Genomic DNA, 24,807 nt, shown 5'->3' with positions numbered 1-24,807 from the left:
TTGCTGCTGACACGGTAGAAGGATGTGCGTAATAATATCTGCATGTGCTCTGAAAACAATTAATGGATTAAGATTTGATAGGGAATGCACAGGGTGCAAAATTCAAAGAGGACGAAAGGCTGTTACTCAGGGGTGCTCATCCCCTCCCAGTATTGGATCATAATATGATTTTACTGGCGATAATTTATTGTGTACCAACAGAGGCTTCTTTAGATTAGAGATATGTACCAAAACAAAGAGTAAATATGACTTTTAATACATCTACATATTTAATATTTATGTATTATATTTATTTATGTTTTATATATAAATATATATTTATATAAAAATTTTATATATACATAAAATATTTATGTATTATATATTATACATATAATATATAATATATATATATTTATATATGCATGCCAGTATGTATGTATCATGTATAGATGGGGATGGAGTGCTACTTTCAAATACATTGCCCTCCAATTTCAAGAGATTAAAGATTTGATTTGAATTGTTGTTGTTGTTTTTTTTTTTAAGGGGTCGGTAGGGTGGCGGGAGAGGGAAAATCCTAAGAAGGTTCCATGCCAGCCTGGAGCCCAATGGGGGGGCTCGGTCTCACAACCCTGAGATCATGATCTCAGCCAAAATCAAGAGTCAGATGCTTAACCTACTGAGCCACCAGGCGCCCCCTAAAGAGATAAGCAATTTTCAAAAGAACACCTATTGTCTATTCTACTTTGATAAGCGAGTGAGCACTGTAATTCCAAGATTAGGAATCTAGGTGATAAAGTCCTTCTCAATCTGCAGTCTCTAGGTTTTCCCATTAAATTAGCTTTGATCTTTAGACAGAGTATTCCTAGAGGCCAGAATCCTGGTGAAAACGATGCCAAGTGCGATGCCGCAGACGGCCCCTTGGGTATCTTCCCTTGTCATCTTGGGATCTTTGTAGAGTCTCACATAATAGCTGCTTTCACATTCTTGTTTGCAGGAAGGACTTACGTACAGAGGGATTATAGAAATATAAATGATTATGGTAACACTCCGACCGAAACACTGAACAATGTGTTTAGGCACAAGGTTTAAAGAAAAGGAAACAACAATTTCTAACCCCCCAGTTGAGCCCCAGCTCTGGCAGTCACATCAGGATGGAGAGAAGACACGTAGGTTACAGGGAAAACCTTCTTTCCTCCGTGCCCTTGCAGAGGCATACATTCACTTAGGAATACATCTCTAGGCTAAATCTATTGATATATCACCAGAAAAGGGGCTGTCAAGAGGGATTCTAATTAATTTGTCTGTTAGGAAGGTTTTATTTTAGAGCCGATCTTACTAGAAAGATGTTCTGAGCCGTTACAGATGAAATACCCATTTCAAAACAACACAAATTTCTGGGTCTAGCTCAGCAGGATTGAGCATAATTTTCAGCCATGAAATAGCAAACGCTTCCTCTCAACATGTGAGTGTAAAGCTTTTGACTAAAAATCTTGCCAAAGGTTTTGACAAGAGTTCAGTTTGGTAGAGAAGAATATAAGAGAAAATAGGAAAAGGCTGGCTCTGCCTAGGCGAGGGTACCTTTTGTTCCCCTGGGACCCGACCCTCACTCATCAAACTGTTTGTTGTTCACCTCATTATAAACATCTCTCTGCCACAGCAGGTTTTGGGTCGGGAGGGGACACGGCGTCCAAGAAACCTGCAATCAGGTTAGCAAACTCCCAGGAGACCCATTCCCTTTCAATTGAGTTGGAGTGCTCAGCAGTGTCTACTAGCTCCTGAGCTGTCTCCCCGTGAGACAGTTGTCATTTGAGTCACAGCGGAAACACATCCCCAAACCAAGTTCCCTGGTTTAGGAGCTGCACTTCTAATGACATAAAGGAAAGCTGCTCAAGCCTTTTCAACCATTAAAGAAAAGACACTATTCGGGGCACCTGGGTGGCTCTGTCGGTTAAGCATCTGTCTTCGGCTCCGGTCAAGATCTTGGGGTCCTTGGATCATGTCCTATATGGGGCTCCCTGCTCAGCGGAGAGTCTGCTTCTCTGTCTGCCTCTGCCTGCTGCTTCCCCTGCTCATGCCCGCTTGCTGTCTCTCTCTCTCTCTTTTACTTTCTCTCAAATAAATAAAATCTTTAAAAAACAACAACAATAACAACAACAGCAGCAACAAAACAACAGTTTCCTCAGAGTTCCTTCAATATTCCACTCCCTATAGAACAGGTTTTAGAAGCTTCTTGTATGAATCAGTCTCTTTGGGTGAAGTTCAGCTTTTCTTCCTTTTTTTAAATTTTTAAACATTTTTTTTAAAGATTTTATTTAGTTATTTGACAGAGAAAGATCACAAGTAGGCAGAGAGGCAGGCAGAGGGAGAGGAGGAAGAAGGCTCCCTGCTGAGCAGAGAGCCCGATGCGGGACTCGATCCCAGGACCCTGAGATCATGACCTGAGCCAAAGGCAGAGGCTTTGACCCACTGAGCCACCCAGGCACCCGAAGTTCAGCTTTTCAAAGATGTCCTTCTGATTTCTTGCTCCTCGAAATGGCGGCTAAATCTGTTTCAGAACTCAGACTGCCTTCAAAGTGGGAGAAGAAGAGTCAGCAGGCTCAGACTCACAAGGCTTCCTTCTATATCCTCACAGGTCTCTGCTCTGAAGTGGCTACTCTAGATTTCTTCACAGACTAATGGCTGCTGGCCCCCTGGGGTGATTGGTCGTCGCTGTTTGAGTCCCTGGTCTGAGCCAATTGGTCTGAGGGAGCATCTCTGTCTTATTCTTAGGCTTCCACCAGCCCCCTCAATACCACCACATTTTGTCACCAGGGCACACAGGACATTTCCTGTTCCCTCTGAGATGCCCATGATATGAGAACCTTCCAGATTTTGACCCATAGAGGAAAAGTGACAGAGGTACATACAAATCTCACTTCCTGTTCTCTTCTCTCACTCTACTTCTTCCCACAGTTCTCAGGGTCAGAAGGGGTACACTTTCTTCCTTCTCGGTGGCCCACCCTGAGTCCTGTCATCGCTGGGCGTACGGTAAGACTCCAGTCCCTTAGGCTGGTCTGTGTTCAAAGAAGCTAAAGGAATTTGGAGAAATCCCTTCCTCTATTGAAATCTCTTGTTTTTCAAGGTTTCTGCCCTGCTAACGAGAATCGTTTCCCTCAGGGAAGCCCCTCCTTCCCTTTCCTGGAGCTATGATTCAGGGATAGGGAGGGAAGGAGGATGCTTACAGAGAAAATAAAATATATCAGTTTATTATGTGCAAAGTAGTTTCATTGCTACACAAGGCAGAGTGAATAGTAATTACGGGACGGTAAATGTGCAAGTCTCTTCATCTTCCTAGGCTTTGCGTAGCCACCACGGCAGGCTTTGGGCCCTTGTGGATCAGCTCTGGGGACCACCACACAAGCTCTATCAGTATTATTGTTAATGTACTAAATACCAAGGAAAAACGACCCAATATTGAACCAGTGTCTAGGACAACACTTTATTGTTCTTGATAGTTCTTGATAGTTTATGCCGTACGCTCATTAAGATCTCATTTTTCTACTGAGGAATTCTGATTCCTCTGAGAAAAACACAACCCTGACAAATAGTAAGATAGGTGATCTATTTAGTCATCCCATGATAAACTAAAATAAGTGATTTATGTAGTCATCTCATGATATACTAGACTGGACCCTAAGTTAGAAGTACTGGTTAATCACTTTGCCAGTGGATGTCCCCACGACTATTCCAGATTTCTCTTTCCCTTCAAGTCTGGACTTCTGGAAGAGTGTTAGATAAACAGTCCCTCATGCCTCCTTTCCTGTTTATCCTACTGTTATCTGGTCCTCACTCTCACGTTCCCACCAACCCATCACTAATACCAAAGGCACCCAGGTGTCCTGGTTAAAGTCAAAAGACACCTTTCTGTACCACTCAGTGGCTGTAGACACTGTGCGTCATTTTTCCCTCTTGGCTTCTCTGACAGTCTTGGTCTCCCTCTTATCTCACAGGTTGTACCTCTTCAGTCTCTTTCAGGCTGTATTGCCTCTACCGAACTCTTAAAATGAGGAGTTATCTGGATCTCAGTCTTGGGATCCCTTCTCTTTTCCCTCTCTTGCCAAGGATTGTAGCCATTCTATGCTCAAATGTGTTCTAGAGTCATGATTCTCAGATTTGTGGATGTAAGTTATACCCAGGGAAAGGGTGAAAACTTCCAATCACTTAATCTTTGCTGCTTGAATTTCTTCTATAATCATCCTCATAAGAGCCTCATAGGGTGTTATGATGAGAAAACAAATCCTAAATGAACAGGGTTTTCATGAAAAAAGCAAGATGCATTGTGGTGTCCATTCGATGTGTCTACCTGGCACAGGAACCTGAGCCCCTATTTGCTCTGTCACCTTAGATGGGTACTTTCACTTCCTGGGCTTCAGATTTTAGACACTTAACTGTAGTGTTGATCAACTACAGTTGATGTGAATTTTGCCGAATGGCATTTCATTTTTAAAACATGAGCACCTCCTTACTTATCTGGAAGTGGTATAAAAAGGCAACAGTGGAGGGGTGCATGGGTGGCTCGGTCAGCTAAGTGCCTGACTTCGGTTCAGGTCATGATCTTGGGGTCCTGGGATGGAGCCCTGTGTCAGGCTCCCCGCTGAGCACGGAGTCTGCTTGTCCCTCTCCCTCTACCCCTCCCCCAGCTCATGCTCACTCTTCTCTCTCTATCTTTCTCAATCTCGCTCTTGTCCTCAAATAAATAAATATAATCTTAAAAAAGGAAAAAAAAAAAAAAAGAGCAACAGTGGGGAGAAATGTTTCCTACAGAAAATAAAGCTTAACCCGAAAATTGCTATTTATTCCAGAGGTTTCCTATTCTATTTCACTTATTGTCACTTAAAACTTTTAGGAGGAACAAAAGTGTCCCCTTTCAAATGAATGAGGTAAGTTGAGTATAAGCTTAGTAATAGCTGGTAGTATTAGCAGTGGGAGGGATATTACACTACAGCTGAGGCAATTTTGAGATAGAAGACACGGCTGGATGAGTTAGAAAGACGTTGTCAATGCTACATTTATGTTTCAGAGGACTTTTCTGTTGTCCCCAAAATATTTTATATGCAGGGACTGAGAGTTCGTGGGTCAGGAAGGCAGCACTGCCCCTTTCTTGTGAAGGAAACAAAGAAATACAGGCTTTAAAAAGGTAATAAATCACATTTCCACAGAAAGTTTTGTTTTGCTTGTAACAGATGGGTAACAGTGTTCACGGCTGTCGTAAGTGGCTACGGGAACCCTGCATACATCTGTGAGCTGAGTTTTGGGTATCTGTTATCTTTGTTTTTAATATAATTTGTTTAATGGTAAGTGTAAATAATTTACATTTTTATAATGGCTGCTTTTAACCGCTGGCTCACAGAATCCCAGAAAAACTTAAAAATTAACATCTTGTGAGCTAGTCTGACCAACTCCAACTTACCACTGGCTTGTCTTCAGAGAATAAAGGAAAAGTAATATTAATATTTGCTTGAGCAATATTTAATTATGTTTGAGTTCTGAGACGTGCACACTTAATTTAGATGTTTTTTCTAGAACTCTATGTATCTATCAATGGGTCAATCAAAAGCAGTGATTAGAGTAGAGTCATCATATGCTAGATCAATAGATGACAGTTTTTCTATAAATTTGTGTGAGCTGAGTGTGAGGTAGGTCTCATCTCCTTAGGGGACGGGGATGGGGAAAGGACCCAGAGAAAAAGCTATTTGCTTATTGAATGAATGACATGTTTTGTGGACCTAATGGTGTCTCTTCAAAACTCTTATGTTGAAACCCCAACATATGTGACTTATTTGGAGATGGGGTCCTTAGGGATGTGATTAAATTAAATGAAGTCATAATGATGGAGTCCTAATCTGATAGGACTGGCATTCTTATAAGAGGGAGAGACACCAGAGCTCGCTCTGTGCACAAGGGCAGGTCAACGGCCACAGGAGGTTACAGTAAGAAGGCACTGTCAGCAAGCCGAGGAGAGACATCTCACAGAAACCAGCCCTGCTGGCACCTTGACCTTATGCTTGGACCTTATGCTGCACAAGTGTGAGAAGAGAAGTTTCTGGTGTTTAGGCCACCCTGTCTGAGATATTTTGAGATGGCTGCCCAAACTAACTAAATACAGCACGCAAATAATGCAATTCCATAACAGTTAACATGATACTCATACCTCAGGTTCTGTCACAAGGTCACAAGGAATTTCTTCCTGTCTGCTCCTCTGCTTGATAAACTTCTACTTAATCCTACTGGTCAAGGGTTACCGCCTCTGGGAAGCCTTCCTTGTTTTCCCCCAGTTGTGTCAGGCCTTCTTCTCCCATAAACAGCTCCATTATAGTGAAAATCGTAGCGTTTTTTTGTTCTAACACAAATCCTTTGACTCTTTTACTTTTTTAAAGTGTTTTTTTATTTATTTGAGAGAGAGAGACTGAGAGAGAGAGACAGAGAGAGAGTGTGTGTGTATGGGAAGGGGGAGAGGGAGAGAGAGAATCCTTGAGCAGACTCCCCGCTGAGTGCAGAGCCAGCTGTGAGACTCCATCCCAGGACCCAGAGATCATGACCTGGGTCAAAATGAATAGTTGGCTGCTTAGCTGACTGAGCCACCCAGGCACCCATTGCTCCCTACCCCCCTGCCACACCCTGGCATCCTTTAAAGAAAGGTTGATTACATATTAGAAATTAAGATGCAACATACCTTCTGTGCTGCCTGTATATTAGCCACTGGCTACATGTAGTTATTTGTCCTTACATTTAAATACGATTTAAGTATAATTAAAATTCAATACCTCAGTTGCTTTAGTGCACTTCAGATACTTGCTAACCACCTGTGGCTGGTGGCTGTTGCACTGAGCTCTCAGGCACAGAACATTTCCATCCCTGCAGAAAGTTCTCTAGGACAGAGCTGCACTGGGCTGCAAGCAATGAGGTGGGGGGCAAGCTTTGCATCTTTTTTGCATTGCTTTCTTGTCCCAGCATCTAGCCTGGTGCCTGATATACAACAGGCATCCAGTAAGTATTAGCTGAATTATTCAAAGAAGAAGAAAAACGAACACTATTTACGTAGTTGTATCTCCTTAAAGCATTTCATGGTTCCTCAAGATCACAGAAATAAATATGCCTATATACATGCATTTTGATGACTGGCAAGTAAAATGCTAAAAATAAGCAATTTTCATTTTGCCTGGGATGAGAACACGAAGATGCTTTAAGATGTAATTTTAGAATTCATCTCAGGTGCTAATATAGCAATCTATAGTTGTTAATTCGGAAGCACAATATCGATTCTAATTTATTTTTTTCTAGGTCATCTCAGCTTCATTGCTCTATAAGTGACTCTATGGACTCATTAAATCTTTCAGCATGATATTTATGCAACCCTATTTAATGAGTCCTCCAACACCTTGAATTCTCTGGATCTCATACCTATTATTTCAGTGGCAAATTTCTGGGTTTAATTAATTGTACACTTTCTGGACACAAAGGAGGTCAGGAAAAGGTTGCTTGTAGACAGCCCTTTTGTTGCCATATTTAAAGATCTTTGACAATAACCCTTGGGAATCTAGGCATTTAGATGTTCCTACACTAGGAAAATTTTCTTTGTTTCTTACTTAAATGTTTCATGAGTTACCTCAAAGCAGTGCCCTTCACTCAAACTCTGGAGCAAAAGGAGAAACCCTATCTTGTGACATGACAGAAGATTAAAACCCATCTTAAAAAAAAAGATGTTTTTCTTCCAAGATGTTCCTTTAGATTTCCTAGTCACTTCAAGGATAAACACCAGGGCTGAGTACATATTATTTGAATGAATAAATGAAAGCCATACAAACAACTGCTTAACCTTGGTACAAAGTCCAATGTGTACCCTAAATTCTATCTCACATCATTCAGGACACAAATTTCCAAGAGGGAGAAGGAGGTGGTAGTTAGTAAGGGTGTTCTTGGGGGAACCGTGAAGAGAGTAGAGAGAGGCAAGAAGATCTTCAGGGAAGTAAAGCAAGTTAGGTTTGAACTCAGCACTCATACACACAAGCTGGATGGAGCAGAGAAGGAAGGAGGGAGCCGGAGAGTCAGGGTTGGGAGGGGGTGAGAGTGTCCATCCTCAATCCTCATGCTTTACAGAGGAGAGTGGTGAGCGGTGAGCCCCAAGAGCCGTGGACAGAGAAGGGTGTCTCAAAATCCTTTAACCCACATGTGCAGGTCACACCGAGTCTCAGTTTCCCCTCTGCGTGGCATTACTTGCCCACTGGATGTGATGAGCACAGAAAACAGTGGTCTGCCTCTCACCCATGGCCTGGGAGCTGCAGCCAACAGTGAAACCCCAGAGCTGAGCCTTGGGTTGGCAGGGGTGTTCTAACATCTAGTCCTGCGAGAACTTCTTCTCTAAGACATTGGTTTAGAAACAAGGGATACTGAGAAACTTGAACATGCTGCCTATGAGATTTAAATCCTCTTGCTGTTGTGATCATTTTGGGGGCTCAATGCCCAGCCAGATTGGGTTGTGATCTTATGAAGGCTGGAGTATACCACCAGGAAAGAAACAGTGTTTGGTGTATGTGAATGTGTCTCTCCCTTCTAGCCACTCGGGGGGATCTCCTTCCTTCGACAGCAAGCCTGCTAGGTAATCTCCCTATATTACAGATGTTTATACTGAGGCAAAGATGGTATACCTTTATTGCTTGCCTGTCCATGAAATGTGAGCAAGAGATATCATACCCTTGACATCTAGATCATAAAATCATAGCTTCAGATATTTACTGAGAAAGCTGAAGGGCACAATACATGACAAGCAGTCTTCAAGGTCAGATACTCTTTGAATGACCTTGGGAAAGTTCATTAATTTTTCTGAACCTTAATTTCCTCTACTGTGCAATGTCCAGACGACTAGGATAACACATGTGATATGCTTTGAAGGTGCTTGGCAGCATAGTAGGTGCTCAATAAATGCTAGTTGTTTCTGTTATTATGTAAACGTCAGGGGAGAAAAACCTTTTTAATGCTCTTCGATGGCCTTGAATTGCTCTTTATTATTTAAAAGCAGGTAGGACCTGTGTTTTTTGCTCTTTCGTGCTCTCTATTGAAATCGATATTGGCACAGCCCAGAATAAAGAAGGCACTTAATAAATTCTTCGCATAAATTGAAAATTTTCCAGTGCTATATCACCAGCATTTTTATAGACATTGGTGTGTATACACACACACACACACACACACACATCTTTATGCAAAGGTCCATATATACACAAAATGAGCAAACATCCTTTTTTATTTGCAATCTTGTTGTCTAGTGATTTGTATTTACCAAAAAATAGAAGTTACTGTGGTTAAAAGGATGACTAACCTTTACAGCTCCATTCATTAATCTCTAGTAGATACCGAGAAATATAATTTTCATCGTGAAGGTTTGTGTTCACAAATTTAAAAATGTGAAATTTCACCTATTTACATGAGGAGTACTCTGGGTATCAATCTTAGAGGGGAAAAAAACACTCATTTCTAGAAAATGTGGGATGCTTTATCTACTATTAGTTTTGATTCATTCATTTTGTGTTCAGCGGTAGTCTATCAATGGGAAAGTATGAGGTAAGCGAGAAACATTTGGAGGAAATAGTAAACATGGCCCAAAAATGTACCTTTCATATACTGGTGGAGAAGGACTTTTTGTTCTTTTCCAGATACAAAACAGTGCAATTTTTTTGTTCTGTATTAACAATGAAACCTATTTTCCCCCAGAACATGTGAAATTGGTTTATTTTTATATTGTCTTTTATATGTGAAAAGCTGAAGGGACCAAACTAATGATGTGATTAAAGGTTTTCTTAATGCCCAGGTATTGTGGGAATACCTGTCTCTTTTGAAAGCAAATATTTTTGTAACTCAGGAAGCTCAGTTGACCTTCTAAAGGAAAAACAAGTCGAGGACCAGCCATTAGAAGCCTGATGAAGCCCAGCAACTAAAATGTGGTCCTTAGGCCTCTCTTGCATTTGTTTTGAAAAACAAAACCCAAGTCGTGGGTTCTGAGGTCCATTGCCATTTACCTCCTTGGAGAGAATTCAATATTCTACCTGTGGTATTAAATGTTTCACAATAACTTTCGAAAACACCAGAACAGTAACAGCAAACATCAAAAACAAACAAGCAAAAAATCCAATGATTCTGATACCCGATGACTTAAAAAAAATGCCCTGAACATTGATAGTCAAGGTCTCCCTCCCTGATGCCTTCCGGGAGAAATCAATATTGTCCACCCTCTCCCAACCCCCGCCTTTCCACATGGGTTTTATCACGAGGTCACCACAGGAACAAGAGCATCACAGCTGGCGGGGGCGCGGGGGGGCGGGGGGGAGAACGGGACAAGGATAGGATTCATAGCCAGGCTGGGGCTTTGCTCTCAAATGTCATTCTCTACCTTTCTCTAGTGTCACAGTCTGTAGTAAAAAAATAAAAAGGTCTTGAAGGGTCAGGCTCGTGATGAGGCCCAAAATTCAAAATACAATAAACCAGCAGGAAAGCAGCTTAAAGCTTTTCCTTACAGATGCTAAAGCCAGGAGGGGTAAGAATGTACTAGATCCCTGCTTCTCAAATGGGATCCATGGAAATGTGGCAGCAAGGGCATCCCCTGGAATCAGGTGAGAAATTCAGATCTTAGGTCCCACCCAGACCCCCAGAATCAGAATCTGCATTTTCATAGGATCTCCAGATAATCCATACACTCACGGAAGTTGGGAAGTGTTGTGCTAACTACCACTGCATGTGCTGATGGATGTAGAGAACAAGAAAGAGATTATAGTTTTTTTTTTCCCCCAGTAAAGTTGTTTTCACTAATTCTTTGACGTTAATTCTTTGACGTGTTTCTAAATGTACTGCTTCACAGATCGAGTGTTTGAAGATGAAAACATCATAAGCCTCGTTGTAGGTCTCTGCTTTCAATACATCAGAATAGATGTATTCTGCTTTCTCTACCATCACAATAACACCTCTTTCCTCCCTGAAATGCACATGCACTGGAATGGCTTTGGCCAGTTTTCCTATTAGCAAAAGGAATACAATATGTTTCATAATGCATTTCCTCTGGCAAGTTGAAATCCTTTCTAAACATCTGACCTTCATTTTGCTCCAACCAGCAGCCCCTGGTCCAGGCATCCCTATTAGTGAGGTCTTTTGAAGGGCTTTTGATTTTAGAGAATCAGGAAATCCCAAGCTATCCCCTGAATTCAAAATATCATGTGGGAATACAATGGGTTTTGCTGGATTTTTAAAAGGATAGGTGTAGTCAATCGAATGGAGTGGTTCAGGAATACTCCTTGAGAGTTAATTTAATCCCACTGGTGTTTAAGATAGTAAGACTGTGGGCAACCAAAGCTGCAAGAAGTAGGAACTTAAAAATGTCTCAAAAGCAGAAATAACAGCGTGAGTGTAAGAGAGAAAGATCGAGTTCTAAAAGGAAGCCAGTTTTGCAACTAGAGAAATAAAATGAAGAGAGGAAGAAGACAATAGTGGAGAATGGAATTGATGTCAAGAAGAGAGAGAACAATGATGAAAAAATAAACACCAGGGGAATACAGGTAAAAATGAATCAGGAGCATCATGGGTATAGCTAGGCAGGAAAAGGATGGGAATGTAGAGAAAGGCCGGTGGGGGGTAGGGGTCCAGGGCAGTGGGAAAAACAAAGGAGCGAGTCCATGATGCCTGTAAACCTGATGGCCACATGCCGCCCCTCTCTCAAAAGCGACCCCTCCCATCCAGTCCTACCTGGCCGGAAGGACGGTGGTCACCACTTGAGAGCTTGAGGGTTGGGGGGAGTAAAGTTGGGGGAAACAGAGGGATCCTCATGGCAAGTTTCCGACAAGAATGAGGAGGAATCGTCCCCCTGTGTGGGAAAAAAAGGGAGGCTGTCATTTTTGTGGCATTGAAATTGATTTCTAACCATTGGCTGTTTCAAACTCTTGGTCTGGGAGCTCTCTTGGAATACCTTCTAGAACGGAGATTTAAAATCTCCATCTCCTTTATCTATTCCAATGCTTCTGCATTGGGATTGGCAATGGAATTGTCCTTGGTTCTTGCCTGCCCTCTGTAGGAATTAGATGTTAAATATGGTTGCAACTAGTAGCTTAGAAAAATTCTTTACAAAATCGCACTACTGCTAAGAAACTTGAAAAGAGATTGTATTGAATCCCTGACAGCAACTGAACAATGTAGCCCAATGAGTCTGGGCTGAATGGCTATACTTTTCTGTCTCCAAGAGAGATATTTTTTAAATATATGATGTTAGTTTTGTTAGTCCTCTACATAACTCGTTTGTTAAAAAATATGCATTGAGCACCAACTATGTGCCAGGCATTGTTCTTCAGTGCCTAGAACTCAAGAGCATCAGTGAGCAAAACAGTCCAAGCCCGTGTGCTCCAATGTAAAAGCAGCTTGTGTTCCACTGGGGAAGGATCAACACTAAACAACACACCTAAGAAAGAAGTAAATGACCTAATGAGAGAAGGTGGTAAATGCTCTGAAACACAGAAAGTAGAGCAGAATAAATGGAAGAGGAGATACCAGGAATGGGGAAGTGGTGGGAAGAGTGCACATTTAAGTAAAGCGGTCATAGAAGGCCTCTTTGAAAAGAAAGCTTTGAGCAAAGACTTGAGCCATAGGAGGGAGGTGCCCAAGCAGACTCTTGAGAGATAAACATTCTGGGCAGAGATCCATACAACAGTCCAGGGAGACATTGGCTTAGCTTGTTGGGTCCCAGCAAGGAAGCCAGGATGGCTGGAGCAGAGAGTAAGTCAATGAGGAAATGAAGAGGAGATACAGCAAAGTGCAGTCAGATCATGTCGGACCTTGCAGACTTTTATTTCTCAGAGAGATGGGAGCCATGAAAAAGTCTTAAACTGGGGAGTGAGCTGACTTATGTTCTAAAAGATGACTCTGTCTGCCCTGTTGGGAGTTGTGAGTGGGCACATGTGGAAGTGGGAAGACCATTTAGCAGGTTATTGAGAAATCCAGCTGAGAAAGGATGGTGGCTTTGACTGGGGTAATGGTGCTGCAGTTGGTTCCTTAACAATTATAAAGATGTCCTAACCCTTTCATCGCATTTTGCAAGTCCTACAGTATTTGTGATCTCACCTAGAAGGAAGTCCTGATAATCAATTAAAGAATTGCAACAGCTCATTATGTATTTCCTAAAATCTAAGAACTACTTAAAAAAAAAAAGTGAGATTCAAAGGAAAAACAACAACAACAACAACAAAACCCTTTCCAGCCAAAGCTAGAAGACAACATATTTCCTATTTTCTCCATGTCACCAAAACCATCTACATGCTGCTGACTACTATCTGAGACAGGATTTCTCCTATGCTAGTTTAATTCTGGAGGGCAAAATCCATTTTGATGCCAAAATAGTTAAACATAGTAAGCTTCTCCCCAATTGTATCAAGTTGTTTGTGTGTGAATGCCTGTGTACATGTGTGTCTGTGATGGTCACAGAGGGTTTGTAGTGGAGAATGTATGCAAACTGTCAGAAACATCATGAACTGTTTATTATCCCCTCATAAACATTAGCAGAAATTAATTCCAACCCTATTAATAAAACTCTTTGAAACATAAAACTCTTTGGAATGTGGAAATACTACTTGAACCTGGGTTTCAGCTACAAACTCAAAGACCTCCTCAGCAAATTCAAAGATTATCCTCAGCAAATGATTATAATAAATGTAGAAGACTCCAGGACTCCAAGGGGTAGGTTTGCTACATTAATTCGACCTTAGGCAGAATACATGGGAAACAGAGAATGTGACTCTTGCTTTTAGAAACTGCTTTTCCCATTTTGAACTGAAATTTCCTTTAGCATTTTTCGGCTCACTGGTCATGCATTTTTCCTCCTGCAATAGCTTTTTCTCTGGTACTTCATCAAATGTTTCAAATCACCAGGACATCTCCTTTTTAGACATTCTCCAGGTACATATTTCTTGTGGTTTGAATTTGCCATCCTTCCCCTAAAAATGTTGAGGGCCATGGTAAAATCAGGTAGTGGTACCTGAGGTAATTAAATCTTTCCATTCCTTGCCTTAAATAGTATTTAAGGGGTGCAAGTTTGACTCTTTTTATTATTGTGGTTATACCAAAGCATGGCTTTAAAAACAAACTAGAGATATATTTGGGCCAAATCATCTAATTACTATTGGCAAAATTCATGCTCAATGATAGGCACACAGAGTAGAAGTGAACCCAAAAGGTTTTGTGGGCCATCCAGGGTTGTATGAACTCTTTTGTTAAGGGCAATCTTATTCGTGATGTTGATCTCAGTTCTTGCTGGGAAGACTTTGAACCCCATCAACACATCCACTCTCTGCTCTAGTAAGTGATGAGTATTCTCTTTGGATACCCTCCCTCCAAACTATAAGCCCATCATGACATTCCCACATTTCCTCATCTTTAGGAAAGTAAGGACAAAGAAAGGGGAAAGAATTCGTTAATGGGGTAGAGAAAAGGAGGAGGAATCAATGAAACCACGTGAATCTCCATTTCAATTTTGTTTAAGTCTCAAACCCAGTTGCCTTACAGGGGCTAATGAATAACAGGAATCCATGAGGCAGCCTGGGGAATGCCATGCAGGCCTGAGGGGAGCCCCTTCTCTGCCCTAGAGATTTGTTTGCAGGTTGGCTCTCTGTAATTACATAATCTAATTTTTTTTAAAGTTTTATTTTTAAGTAATCTCTATAACCAATGTAGGGCTTGAACTCACAGCCCTGAGATCGAGTCACATGTTCCACTGACTGAGTCAGCCAGATACCCTTATATAATCTAATATTAAAGAGAAATTATTTACTTTTATTCCTAAAGATTTTATGTATTTATTTGAGAGAGAGAAAGAGATAGCGAGAGAGAGGAGGAACTGGGAGGAGAAGGTTCAGAAATAGGCTCCCCACTGAAGAGGGAGCCCAACGTGGAGCTTGAACCCAGGACCCTGCGATTAAGACTTGAGCTAAAGGCAGGACCTTAAATGACTGAGCCACCCAGGTGCCTCGAAACTATTAAGAAGATTTCCAAGTATTAAATAATAGCATGAGGATTTTGTAATATGCTGACTTGCCTAGGCTGAACTACATTTCCCAGAGTTCCCTTTCGAGGTAAGGTGAGCTACAGGGGAGACTCTCCTGAGAGGTGGAGGACTGAAGAGGGAGGCAGTGGCCATCTATAACACGTACATGTTTTTGCAGATATGTTGAATGGGATCTGGGATTACTTTCCCCTCTCTTTGGGCCTTTCTTTAGTTGCTCTGACTCCTGGTCCAGGTATGTGTGTGTGTGTTTGGCTCCGTGGTAAAGACTCAATCTTTTGCAGGTTCTGCTTCTCTAGGTGAACTCAAATTAATACAGGTATTAATGAATTTAAACATATTAGAAAGACCATGTAGGGATTTTCTATTCCTGATTAGGTTACTCGGACCATTCTTCTCACTGAAAACAACTAAAAAAGCTAGAATTCAAGATTGAAAATATTTTCTTCAAAGAACCTAAGAACCACAAAAATTTAAAGAGTGATCAGGCCGACACTGCAGAACCTCAAACATAGACAGAGAAGCCACTTATGCTCTGATGGGCTTTTGCTAATGCTGGAAATTGAAACCATCTTTTGAAAGCCTGATATGGTGGGGCCACAACTCAAAGCCTGTGCCCTGTATAGAATGAGGAATCTTAGGGGAAACTTTCCCTACAGTAAGTGAAACATACAGATTATAGATTTGAAAATAAACCAAATAGCACTTATGGGATCAAATAGAACACAAAAGCTAGGATTAAAAACCCAGTAGAAAAGTAGAAGAGCAGTGTAAACAAATTTTGGGTGAATTAGAAAAAGGGTCAGAGAAATATTGTCCACTGGGTAGCACAGAGAATTGAAAAGATGGAAAATACTGAAAATAGTTACAAGACTAAGTTGATGGAGTAAAGGTCCATTTTATTTTATATGTAAATAATGTGATGGAAGCCATTTTTGCTGACATGATGGCTGAGTTTCTACAGAAGTGAGGAAAATTATCCATACATACATATTTAGAAAAACTGCAAAGAACAAACACACACAAAAAAATCCTAAATGCAAGAAAAGGAGGAAAAATACAAGCTATTATCAAAGAATTACACTAAGACTAACAGCTTCTCCATAATAAGAGAAAGCAGAGGACAGGGGAATTTTATCTTCAGTGTGCTAAAAGAAAAAAACTTTCAGCCTAAAATTTTATACCCAGTCAAAGTATCCTTCCAGAATGAAGGTAAAATAAAGACATATTTATTCTCAGACAAAAATGAAAACAAAACCAAAACCCCCAAAGAGTTTGTCATTGGTAGACTATAAAAAGGAACTTCTAAAGGATGTAGAAAATAATGGTCCCAAATGGACAGTATGAGACACAAGATAGAATGCTGAACAAAAAATCTTGTGAATATGTAGATAAGTCTAAATCAACACTGACAGTATAACATAACATAAGAATGTCTTATTTGTTTAGAGATGTGTACAGAATCATTAATAAATTTCAAAAATAAATCAGGAGGAGACAGAGTCAAACTGTTCTAATGTTCTAGCACTATCCAGAAGAGTCAATGTATCCTAGCTTTACATCCAGGAAAATAATGAATAACTACATTTTTTAAAAGGCAGTTATTCACACTGATACCAATGGGGGGAAAAAAAAATTTCTTCCATGGGAAAAAAAAAAAAAACACACAAAAAACAAACCATTGGTTGGGCCTACCAAGACTTGACAATGAGCAAAATATAGTCAACAGGCAGCCAATTTGCCCTCTGTGGTCTGGTTTTGTTGAGGAGGTCCAATGGGTGATGGCAAAGAGGATCCACATTTCCCCCATCAAGTTGCAAAGGATCAGGGAACACACAAATGAATTATGTAAGGAAGAGGCTTTTACTTTAAATGCCCTAGTCTCTTTCTCCCTGAACACTGGGAAGGCAGGACTGAAATCACTTCATTGAGAGTTCTGCCTCAGGGCTCAGTGGTAGATCTGACAAGACTAACTTCACTCAGAGGGATGAGTCACTCATCCTGCTCATTCAAAGATGTCAGGGAAATGAGGAAAATAAGTCTGTATTCCCCTGGTAGAGGAAAAAATAAGAGCCAGTAGGCCACATGATGAAATGTTCTTTCGCTATAAATTAAAATGCCCTAAAGCTTCCTGAAATTCTCTCTTATTGATGAGCTCAATTTAAAAAAGAAAACCTGTGTTCTAAGAAGTATCAAAGACAAATTAAGTGTCAGAGAAAGAGTAAATTCCAGATTTATTGACTGTTTTATGAGGTTATGGAGATGGTTCATTAAAAAGTCCTCTCAAAAGATGATTCTTCTTGTAATGAGAACGAGTGGCTGCAAAGTGATCAATATACATTGGAATATTTGCAGCAGATTTGGGGCAACTCTGATTAATGTTGCTTCAACATGCTAAATAAATCTTTTCAAAGTGTTCAGGAGAAAGGCAGAGTGTCCTTTTTATAATCAATCAGTTCAGAGTTGGACGTGACCATAGAAGGTATGGTTTCTCTCTACTGGCAGCTGGGTTGTCAGTTGCTTCTGTCACCCTTTGTACACATATATACTTTTCCTAATGGTCTTGGCAAACCCAGAGATGGAAATCCCAAGGAAACCAATTATGTCACCTATATAATTAGTAGGGTTTATTACATCCATCTTAAGGACTCTGCAGCTATAGATTTCATAAAAAGACACACCTTGAACAAAGCCGAAAATAGCATACCCTCAGGGACTGAATTAAATATTTCACTGCTAGGATACACGCAACTGAACATTTCTTCAAATTGTAGAACTTAACTGAAAAGGAACTGGGTATTCTCTTTCAAGGATGTCTACTGCTCTTTGTAACTTAAGAAATTTCAGAAGGACTTATGTACAGGAACGCATAGTGTAATTCTACATCATATTGAGTTGCCTCTTTCAGAAATCACCTACTTCCATTTTCCCCAATGCCCTCAAGAATTACATGCAAAAGGAATAGACTCATTGATCTCTTTTTTAGTGGGGGGAAAAATAGTCTATATATGAAAAAGGCCTAGTGCACCCCACAAAGTTGGACATTCTAAAATAAATTTTCACACTGTGTCTGGCCAAATTTGGTTCTCTACCAAATATGTGCCAGTAGAATGGAAGTCCTTGGTCCCAGTGTGGAAATGAAATGGTCTTGACTGATGCCCATTGTCTTCCAACTGTTCTATTGGAGGATGGTAACAATTTTAGGAACTTGAGTTGATACTTACAGATCATAAGCCCATGATGGAGTAAAAGGTTAGAAGGTTACACTTTGGATTAATCTTCTATGTAGTTCTCTCTACATCCAGCCAGAACTCCTTGTCTTTGAAGAGCTGTTGTCTTTCAGCAATTGGATTTTCAAATTTCTTTTGTTAAAAAAACACTTGTTCAATTTTCAAGGAGTTGTTTGGTTATCAAAGGCTTGGAAAACTCTGCAGCTTGTAATTGTGGTTCAGAACAGCTCAAAATAGTAATACTAGGAAAATAGAGGCATGTAAAAATAGCTTCCTCCCTGTTTTGGAGGAGGTTAGGAACATTAAACACGTTATTACATTAGTTAGAATAAGTGGACAAAGAGAAACTAAGTGATTATATTTGACGTGTTGGTGAAATAAATTAACAAATGGGAAGACATATGATGCCATGTAGTGTATCTACTTGCTGTAGGCAAAAGATTAGCCATTACTGTTTTCGAGGTATAAAACTGCTCATTGCATCTCAAAATACTTGAAGAAAGAACTCTACTCCCCTCAGTAATCTCTGGCAAAGTTTGTCATGCTTTCCTCTTCATAGAAAGATTGTAATTATCTTTAATATTACCTACTATATAGTCAACTCAATTTCTTTGTCCAACATTCAGTGATGGAACAGCTCATAAATTTCTAGATGTCATGAAACCATTCCACTTTCTCATCTTTCTGACTGAATGCAACCGACTCAGTTAACCTTTTATAAATACTGCTGGTTGGTCTCATTCCCTTGAGTTACTGTTCTTTCTTTATTGTTTCTGCTTTTGTTAATTTCCCTCATATCTTTGTCTAGCCTTAAAAGGCCATTCTGATACTGGATGTGAAGAGGGATTATTTCAAAGCCAGTGCTATCCTATTTCTGGTCCACATCCAACAATTACAGGAGTGTGGATGAATGCTATGCTGGTCTGGACTTTCACTTGCCTATATTTGCTTCCCTGTGCTTTGTGCTTTCTCCACATAACCTACATTTTATCTTATTCATTTCACTGTTTATTATTGTTCCTTCTTATCACAGACATTTCCTTTGATTAGCCATGGTGTCCTACAATATTAACTGTCATGATTTCTTATGTTACTGTTAAAGTCATGGTTCTAAAGCACAATGTTTCTTTTTTTTTTTTTTAATATTTTATTTATTTATTTGACAGACGGAAGTCACAAGCAGGCAGAGAGGCTGGCAGAGAGAGAGGGGGAAGCAGGCTCCCTGCTGAGCAGAGAGCCCAATGTGGGGCTCGATCCCAAGACCCTGGGATCATGACCTGAGCCAAAGGCAGAGGCTTTAACCGACTGAGCCACCAAGGTGCCCCTAAAGCACAACATTTCTTAAGCCTTGAAGAGCATCTCTTAATAAATGCTTTCATTTGACATGAAACCAAAAATCTCCAAGGGCAACCTTCAAATCCAGACACAAAATTGTAGTAAGGGCAATATGGATGAAAAGCAGAGAGATATCACTGTTGTTCCTATTTAGTAAAAAATGAAGGAAACAGAAATCAATGCTGATGAGGCTGTGGAAAAAAGGAACCCCCAAGCGCGGTTGGTAGGAATGCAGATTGGTACAGCCCCTGAGGAAAACAGTATGGCGTCTCCAGTATATCCACTACTGAGTATTTACCCAAAGAAAACAAAAGCACTAATTTGAAAAAGAACCTGCACCCCTATGTTTACTGTAGCATTATTTACAATAGCCAAGATATGGAAGAAACCTGAGTGTCCATCCATAGATGAATGGGTTAAAAAATTTAAGTATATTTATATAATAGAATATTACTCAGCCATTAAAAAGAATGAGATCTGGCCATTTGCAATACCATGGATGGAGCTAGAGGGTATTATGCTGAGTGAAATAAAGCAGACAGAGAAAGACAAATACCATACGATTTCACTCATATGTAGAATTTAAGAAACAAAACAAATTAAAAAAAAAAAAAAGAAGAGACAAAAAAATACAGACTTTAAATACAGATTACAAACTGGTGGTAGCCAGAGGGGAGGTGGGTGGAGGGATGGAAGAAATAGGTGAAGGGGATTAAGAGTACATTTATCATGATGAACATTAAGTAATGTATAAGTTGTTGAATCATTATATTGTACACCTAAAACTAATATAAACACTGTATATTAACTATACATCAATAAAAATGAAAAAATAAAAATAGAATCAATAAACTTAATACCTCAAAAAGGCCTCTTCTCCATATAGTATGACTTTGGGGGTTAGAGATTCAACATGAGAATTCTGGGAGGACACAATTCAGTCCATAGCACCACTGATTCTGATTATTAGCTATATTGGGGCAGACTAAACTGATCATGTACAGACAGGCCCAGAATTTTACAAATAAAACAAAACACAAATGAAGGCAAAGGAACTATTATAAATTCATAGAAATACTTCAGACCTCTTGCTAAGGACCAAAAAAAGAAGAAATGGGAAATTGGTATAAATATGGTAGTGGCACACACTGTTAATTATCTACCTAATTGCTATTTCTATTTCTTTGATAACAAAACATCAGTTTTGTTCAGGTGCCTGTTGACTATGATACTGAGGAGAAGCTGGACTTCTCTTCACCCTTTTGAGTGAGCCTTAATTGCACTAAACCAATGACCTGCAAATGACACCCACCTGCCTGTGATTGGTTTAGGAATGGGTATATGGCACAAACTTAGCCAATGGGGAGAAAGGTATCAGGAAGATTTAGGAAAGTTTTCCTTAATTCTGTAAGATGAAGACATTGCCTTTGAATGGTTTTATGTAAAGTTGTGATGCATGGAGCTATGGCAGCTATCTTGTGACTATAGGTTTACAGCTCAGGCATGAAAGGCAACAAAGTGAGATGGCATGGTAGAGATTCTGAAAATACCTGGACTCTTGATGAGGTTGGTGAGCTGTTAGATTAACCAATCCTCAAACTGTGACATGTCTGAACTTTCAATAATATGACTTACTAAGTTTATTATTGTATAAGCCAGTTTTAATTGGGTTTTCTGTAAAACTGCTACAGAATGCACCTTGACTGATAAGCTGCCCAACACTTATTCTTCTAATGTGTAGTCATACTAAGTGCAGAAGTTTACAGGTGCTTTAACACCTACCAAAGCTGATTTAATCATGATAACCTAGTGCAGTAACAGAATCTATTTGTAGGGTTTTTTTAATAGTGAGTTATATAATCAAAACACATATGTGATTGCATTGTATCTGTGAGACAAGTAGCTGACGATTTTAGACCACAAACAAAAACAAAGTAAAATAAAATTCTGTGGGAACAACAATATCTCAGAAGATATATATTTCTTTCAAATACAAAAACTGGTTAATGAGATAGCAGTCATAACCAGGGTATATTATGTCAGTGTACAAAGTAATGACATGTGACTTTAGACAGCATGGATTAAAAATGTATATATGTGAATATATCACCTGGGACTGATTATTAAGGTGTTAATGTGTTTCTTAAATTCCAGCTAGACCTGAATCTTTTGCTCCAAACATTTTGAAAGATCAATCCTAAATGGAAAATATAGCAATTTCTGAAATTATCCTAAAACTTATTACTAATGCATAATCAACTCAAAATGATGACTAAGAATATTCAAATTGCATGTTTACATAAAGACATAAAAATTAGCAGCATGTTTAAGTAATTATCAATTCTCAGATTTTCATTACTGCTTCATCTATATTTCCAGGCCTAAAAACTTCAGGAGTTAAAAATATTAAATAAATCTCCTGTCTAATAAATACAAAAGGAGAAGAGCAGAAATAACTGTAAAGATATATTTAGAATCAGCCACAAAAAATTCTGTAAGCAGTAAATTGATGAATGGACTATACAATGAAATGAAAACAGCATTTAAACTTTGCAGGTTCATAGAGTACTTGTATGGAACAGCAATACCTTTTAGAGTAGATATTTTTAACCGTGCATAGAAAAATAATAAAACTGAAAAGCACATTTTTTCACAGACAAATATTCAGTGATGAATCAAAATGTATGTAATGATCTAAAATCAAGATGCTGTTTGCCAACCTACAAGTATTTGATTTATAGATGATCAGTTTGTGTAAATTTAATATTAATGAAAAACAGTTGATTTTGACTGAACAATAAGGATAAGATAATTTTAAAGAGGAGCCACAATATACTACTATATAGGGGTAGGGGGAAGATTTGTTCTTTTTTTTTTCTTTTTCTGGTTTATGAGAGCATTTGTTGGCTAAAAACCAGGGTGATTTTGGTACAGAGCGTCCTCTGCTGGACAGAGTTCGCCATTACAATATTTTATCAGAACCGAAGAGGCCTGTTAATTCCACTAATTCTCTCTATTCTGGCAGGGAGAGAGGGAAAGTACTTTAAAGACATCTGAACCACACTGCAGACCAACTGCAACCAAGATGTCAGGATCTAGGTTTGAGCATTTGCAATGTGTAAAGCTCACCAGTAGATGATAAATGTGTACTGAATATCGCTGGAAAGATTTTCACCATGGTTGAGGAAGATACAGGAGTTTACGCTGTAGGAACAGCTCTGAAAGACCGTGTGCAAGGTACATGAGCTACAGAGATCTTATTTTAATTGAACAGAAAGAAAACGAAGTTATTGCGTGTTATTACTTGGTTCAGTTTACCTTGGGCTTTTCGTCCAGGATCTGTTGACGTATCTCCTTGTGTTTCTCTACAAGTTTTTCTTGCCGTTTACTTTGGGCCTCTTCTAACTACAAGAAAGTTACAAAGAAAGTCAATTTCATCTAAATGAGCAAGGGAATGTTTTCAGAAAAAAACTGAAAGCTTTTCAGATCTATGGCATACATTGAATTATTTCATATCCTGAGCAAGAACTGTCCTTACAAGTGTAGGAGACTGTTGGTAAATGTTGGTCCTGGGTGATGGGGACACAGCGTCCAGGTAGGGGTGATCTATAAATTATGTAGTTTTAGTAAAAATTCACATTTTTGTTAATGTTTGAAAATTTCTGTAATATCAACATAAAAAACAGAGAAGTGCCTTTGGAGGTGGCCATCTTTCCTCGTGGTGATGACAACTACACGTTCTTTTGGGGGCTCTCCTACTGACCTTATACTTCTGGGCTCCTGTCTTTGGAAAGGATTCTTGACATCTATTTTTCGATGACCCTTTTTATCTATAGGTTTGCAATTAAACTTGCAGAAACACTGATTACAGAACAGCTGCTCTGTAAAGCAGCTCTCCCAGGTGCTGGTGATAAACGGATACCAGGCTCAGCATTTCCCTTCAGAGGCTCACACATTCATATGCAGTTGGCAAAACAGAGAGATTAACTGACGTACCCTCTTGATGTACTGCACCACCTCTTGGATGTATGATCGGATCATCTCTGTCTTTTCCCTAAGAGCAAATTAGAACTAGATCATTATATGACATCATTCAGCATCAACATATAGGTGCACCTGGGACTGTCAGATGAAAGTTTCCAGAACTTTCTACATTCTCATTGCTGCTGCAAGAAAGATACAGCCTGCTAGCTCTGGACAGAAGGCAGGCTCGGCCCACGGACAAGCAAGCTCTGTTTTTGCTAAATGCTGGGAATGTGGCCGGACAGCATGGGAACTGAGGATTGGTTTTTTTTTTTTTTTTTTTTTTTCCCTAAGGACAACTCTTCACTCCATCTTTATCTGAAAGATCCCTGGGTGCACCTTAGATCTTTGCTGAACTGCTCTATGATTTCCATATGTTAAAAACTTTACAAAAGGGAACTTTGGAAAGGTTAATTAGAGGAGAAATTTCACAGATGGGTCTTTAGGTGGTTAAGAAGTTGTTATCCTGGGGGTGCCTGGGTGGCTCAGTGGGTTGAAGCCTCCGCCTTCGGCTCGGGTCATGATCTTGGGGTCCTGGGATCAAGTCCCACTTTGGGCTCTCTGCTTAGTGGGGAGCCTGCTTCCCCCTCTCTCTCTCTCTGCCAACTTGTGATATCTGTCTGTCAAATAAATAAAATCTTAAAAAAAAAAACTATCTTGAACTGAATAAAAGAATCCCAGGAGATAGGTAGGGGAGAAGGGGTTCTTTCTCCTTACTCTTCCATTTGACTTTTGTCTTTGGATTTAGCTTCTGTTATCTTCTCCTGCCTTTTTTTGTCCATCTTCTTCTTTAACTCCTTCTTCTCTCTGAAGTCAAAACAGAAGTAAGAGGGGGGAAAAAAGGTAAATAAATAGCAGATTTTGTGCAACACATCGGTAGACACAGGGCTACTGGAACGATAATGCAGGCTTACTTCTCACAGATTTCTTTGAGCTTCTTCAGCTGATTATTCTGACATTCTTCAGCAACATCCGTCAATTTTTGAATAAGCTGGGGAAAGAAAATGTGTTTGCTGTTTTACATGATCACAAACAAAGCATCCTCTCCACTGGATCCTCCAGACAGCAGTGCCGGGTGTTTAGAAAGCGATGATGGATGTTTAACAATAGCTACAGTTACCAGGCATCTAACATGCCAAGCGGACATAACTTAAAACCATCACCTTTTCTAGG

The 24,807-nt window shown here is 39.7% G+C and overlaps 1 protein-coding gene across 3 annotated transcripts in view; it reads right to left on the bottom strand.

Annotated features, from left to right (window-relative positions):
* PLCB1 (phospholipase C beta 1) overlaps positions 1-24,807 on the bottom strand; it is a 688,962-nt gene that overhangs the window by 62,504 nt on the left and 601,651 nt on the right. For 2 of the 3 annotated variants that reach the window (XM_032351387.1, XM_032351389.1), the window contains 4 exons: positions 24,549-24,625; positions 24,352-24,441; positions 23,608-23,665; positions 22,930-23,016 (listed from right to left, as the gene is read on the bottom strand). In XM_032351387.1, coding sequence (XP_032207278.1) covers positions 22,930-23,016; positions 23,608-23,665; positions 24,352-24,441; positions 24,549-24,625 — 312 coding nt within the window. Of the gene's footprint in view, positions 1-11,748; positions 11,867-22,929; positions 23,017-23,607; positions 23,666-24,351; positions 24,442-24,548; positions 24,626-24,807 lie in introns of all 3 variants that reach the window. The other variant, XM_032351388.1, reaches the window with a different exon arrangement.

Source organism: Mustela erminea, chromosome 7, assembly GCF_009829155.1.
Source record: "Mustela erminea isolate mMusErm1 chromosome 7, mMusErm1.Pri, whole genome shotgun sequence".
NCBI classification, from domain to species: Eukaryota; Metazoa; Chordata; class Mammalia; order Carnivora; family Mustelidae; genus Mustela; species Mustela erminea.
Note: the sequence above shows the minus strand (reverse complement) of the source record. Positions and strands in the feature narration are given on the sequence as shown.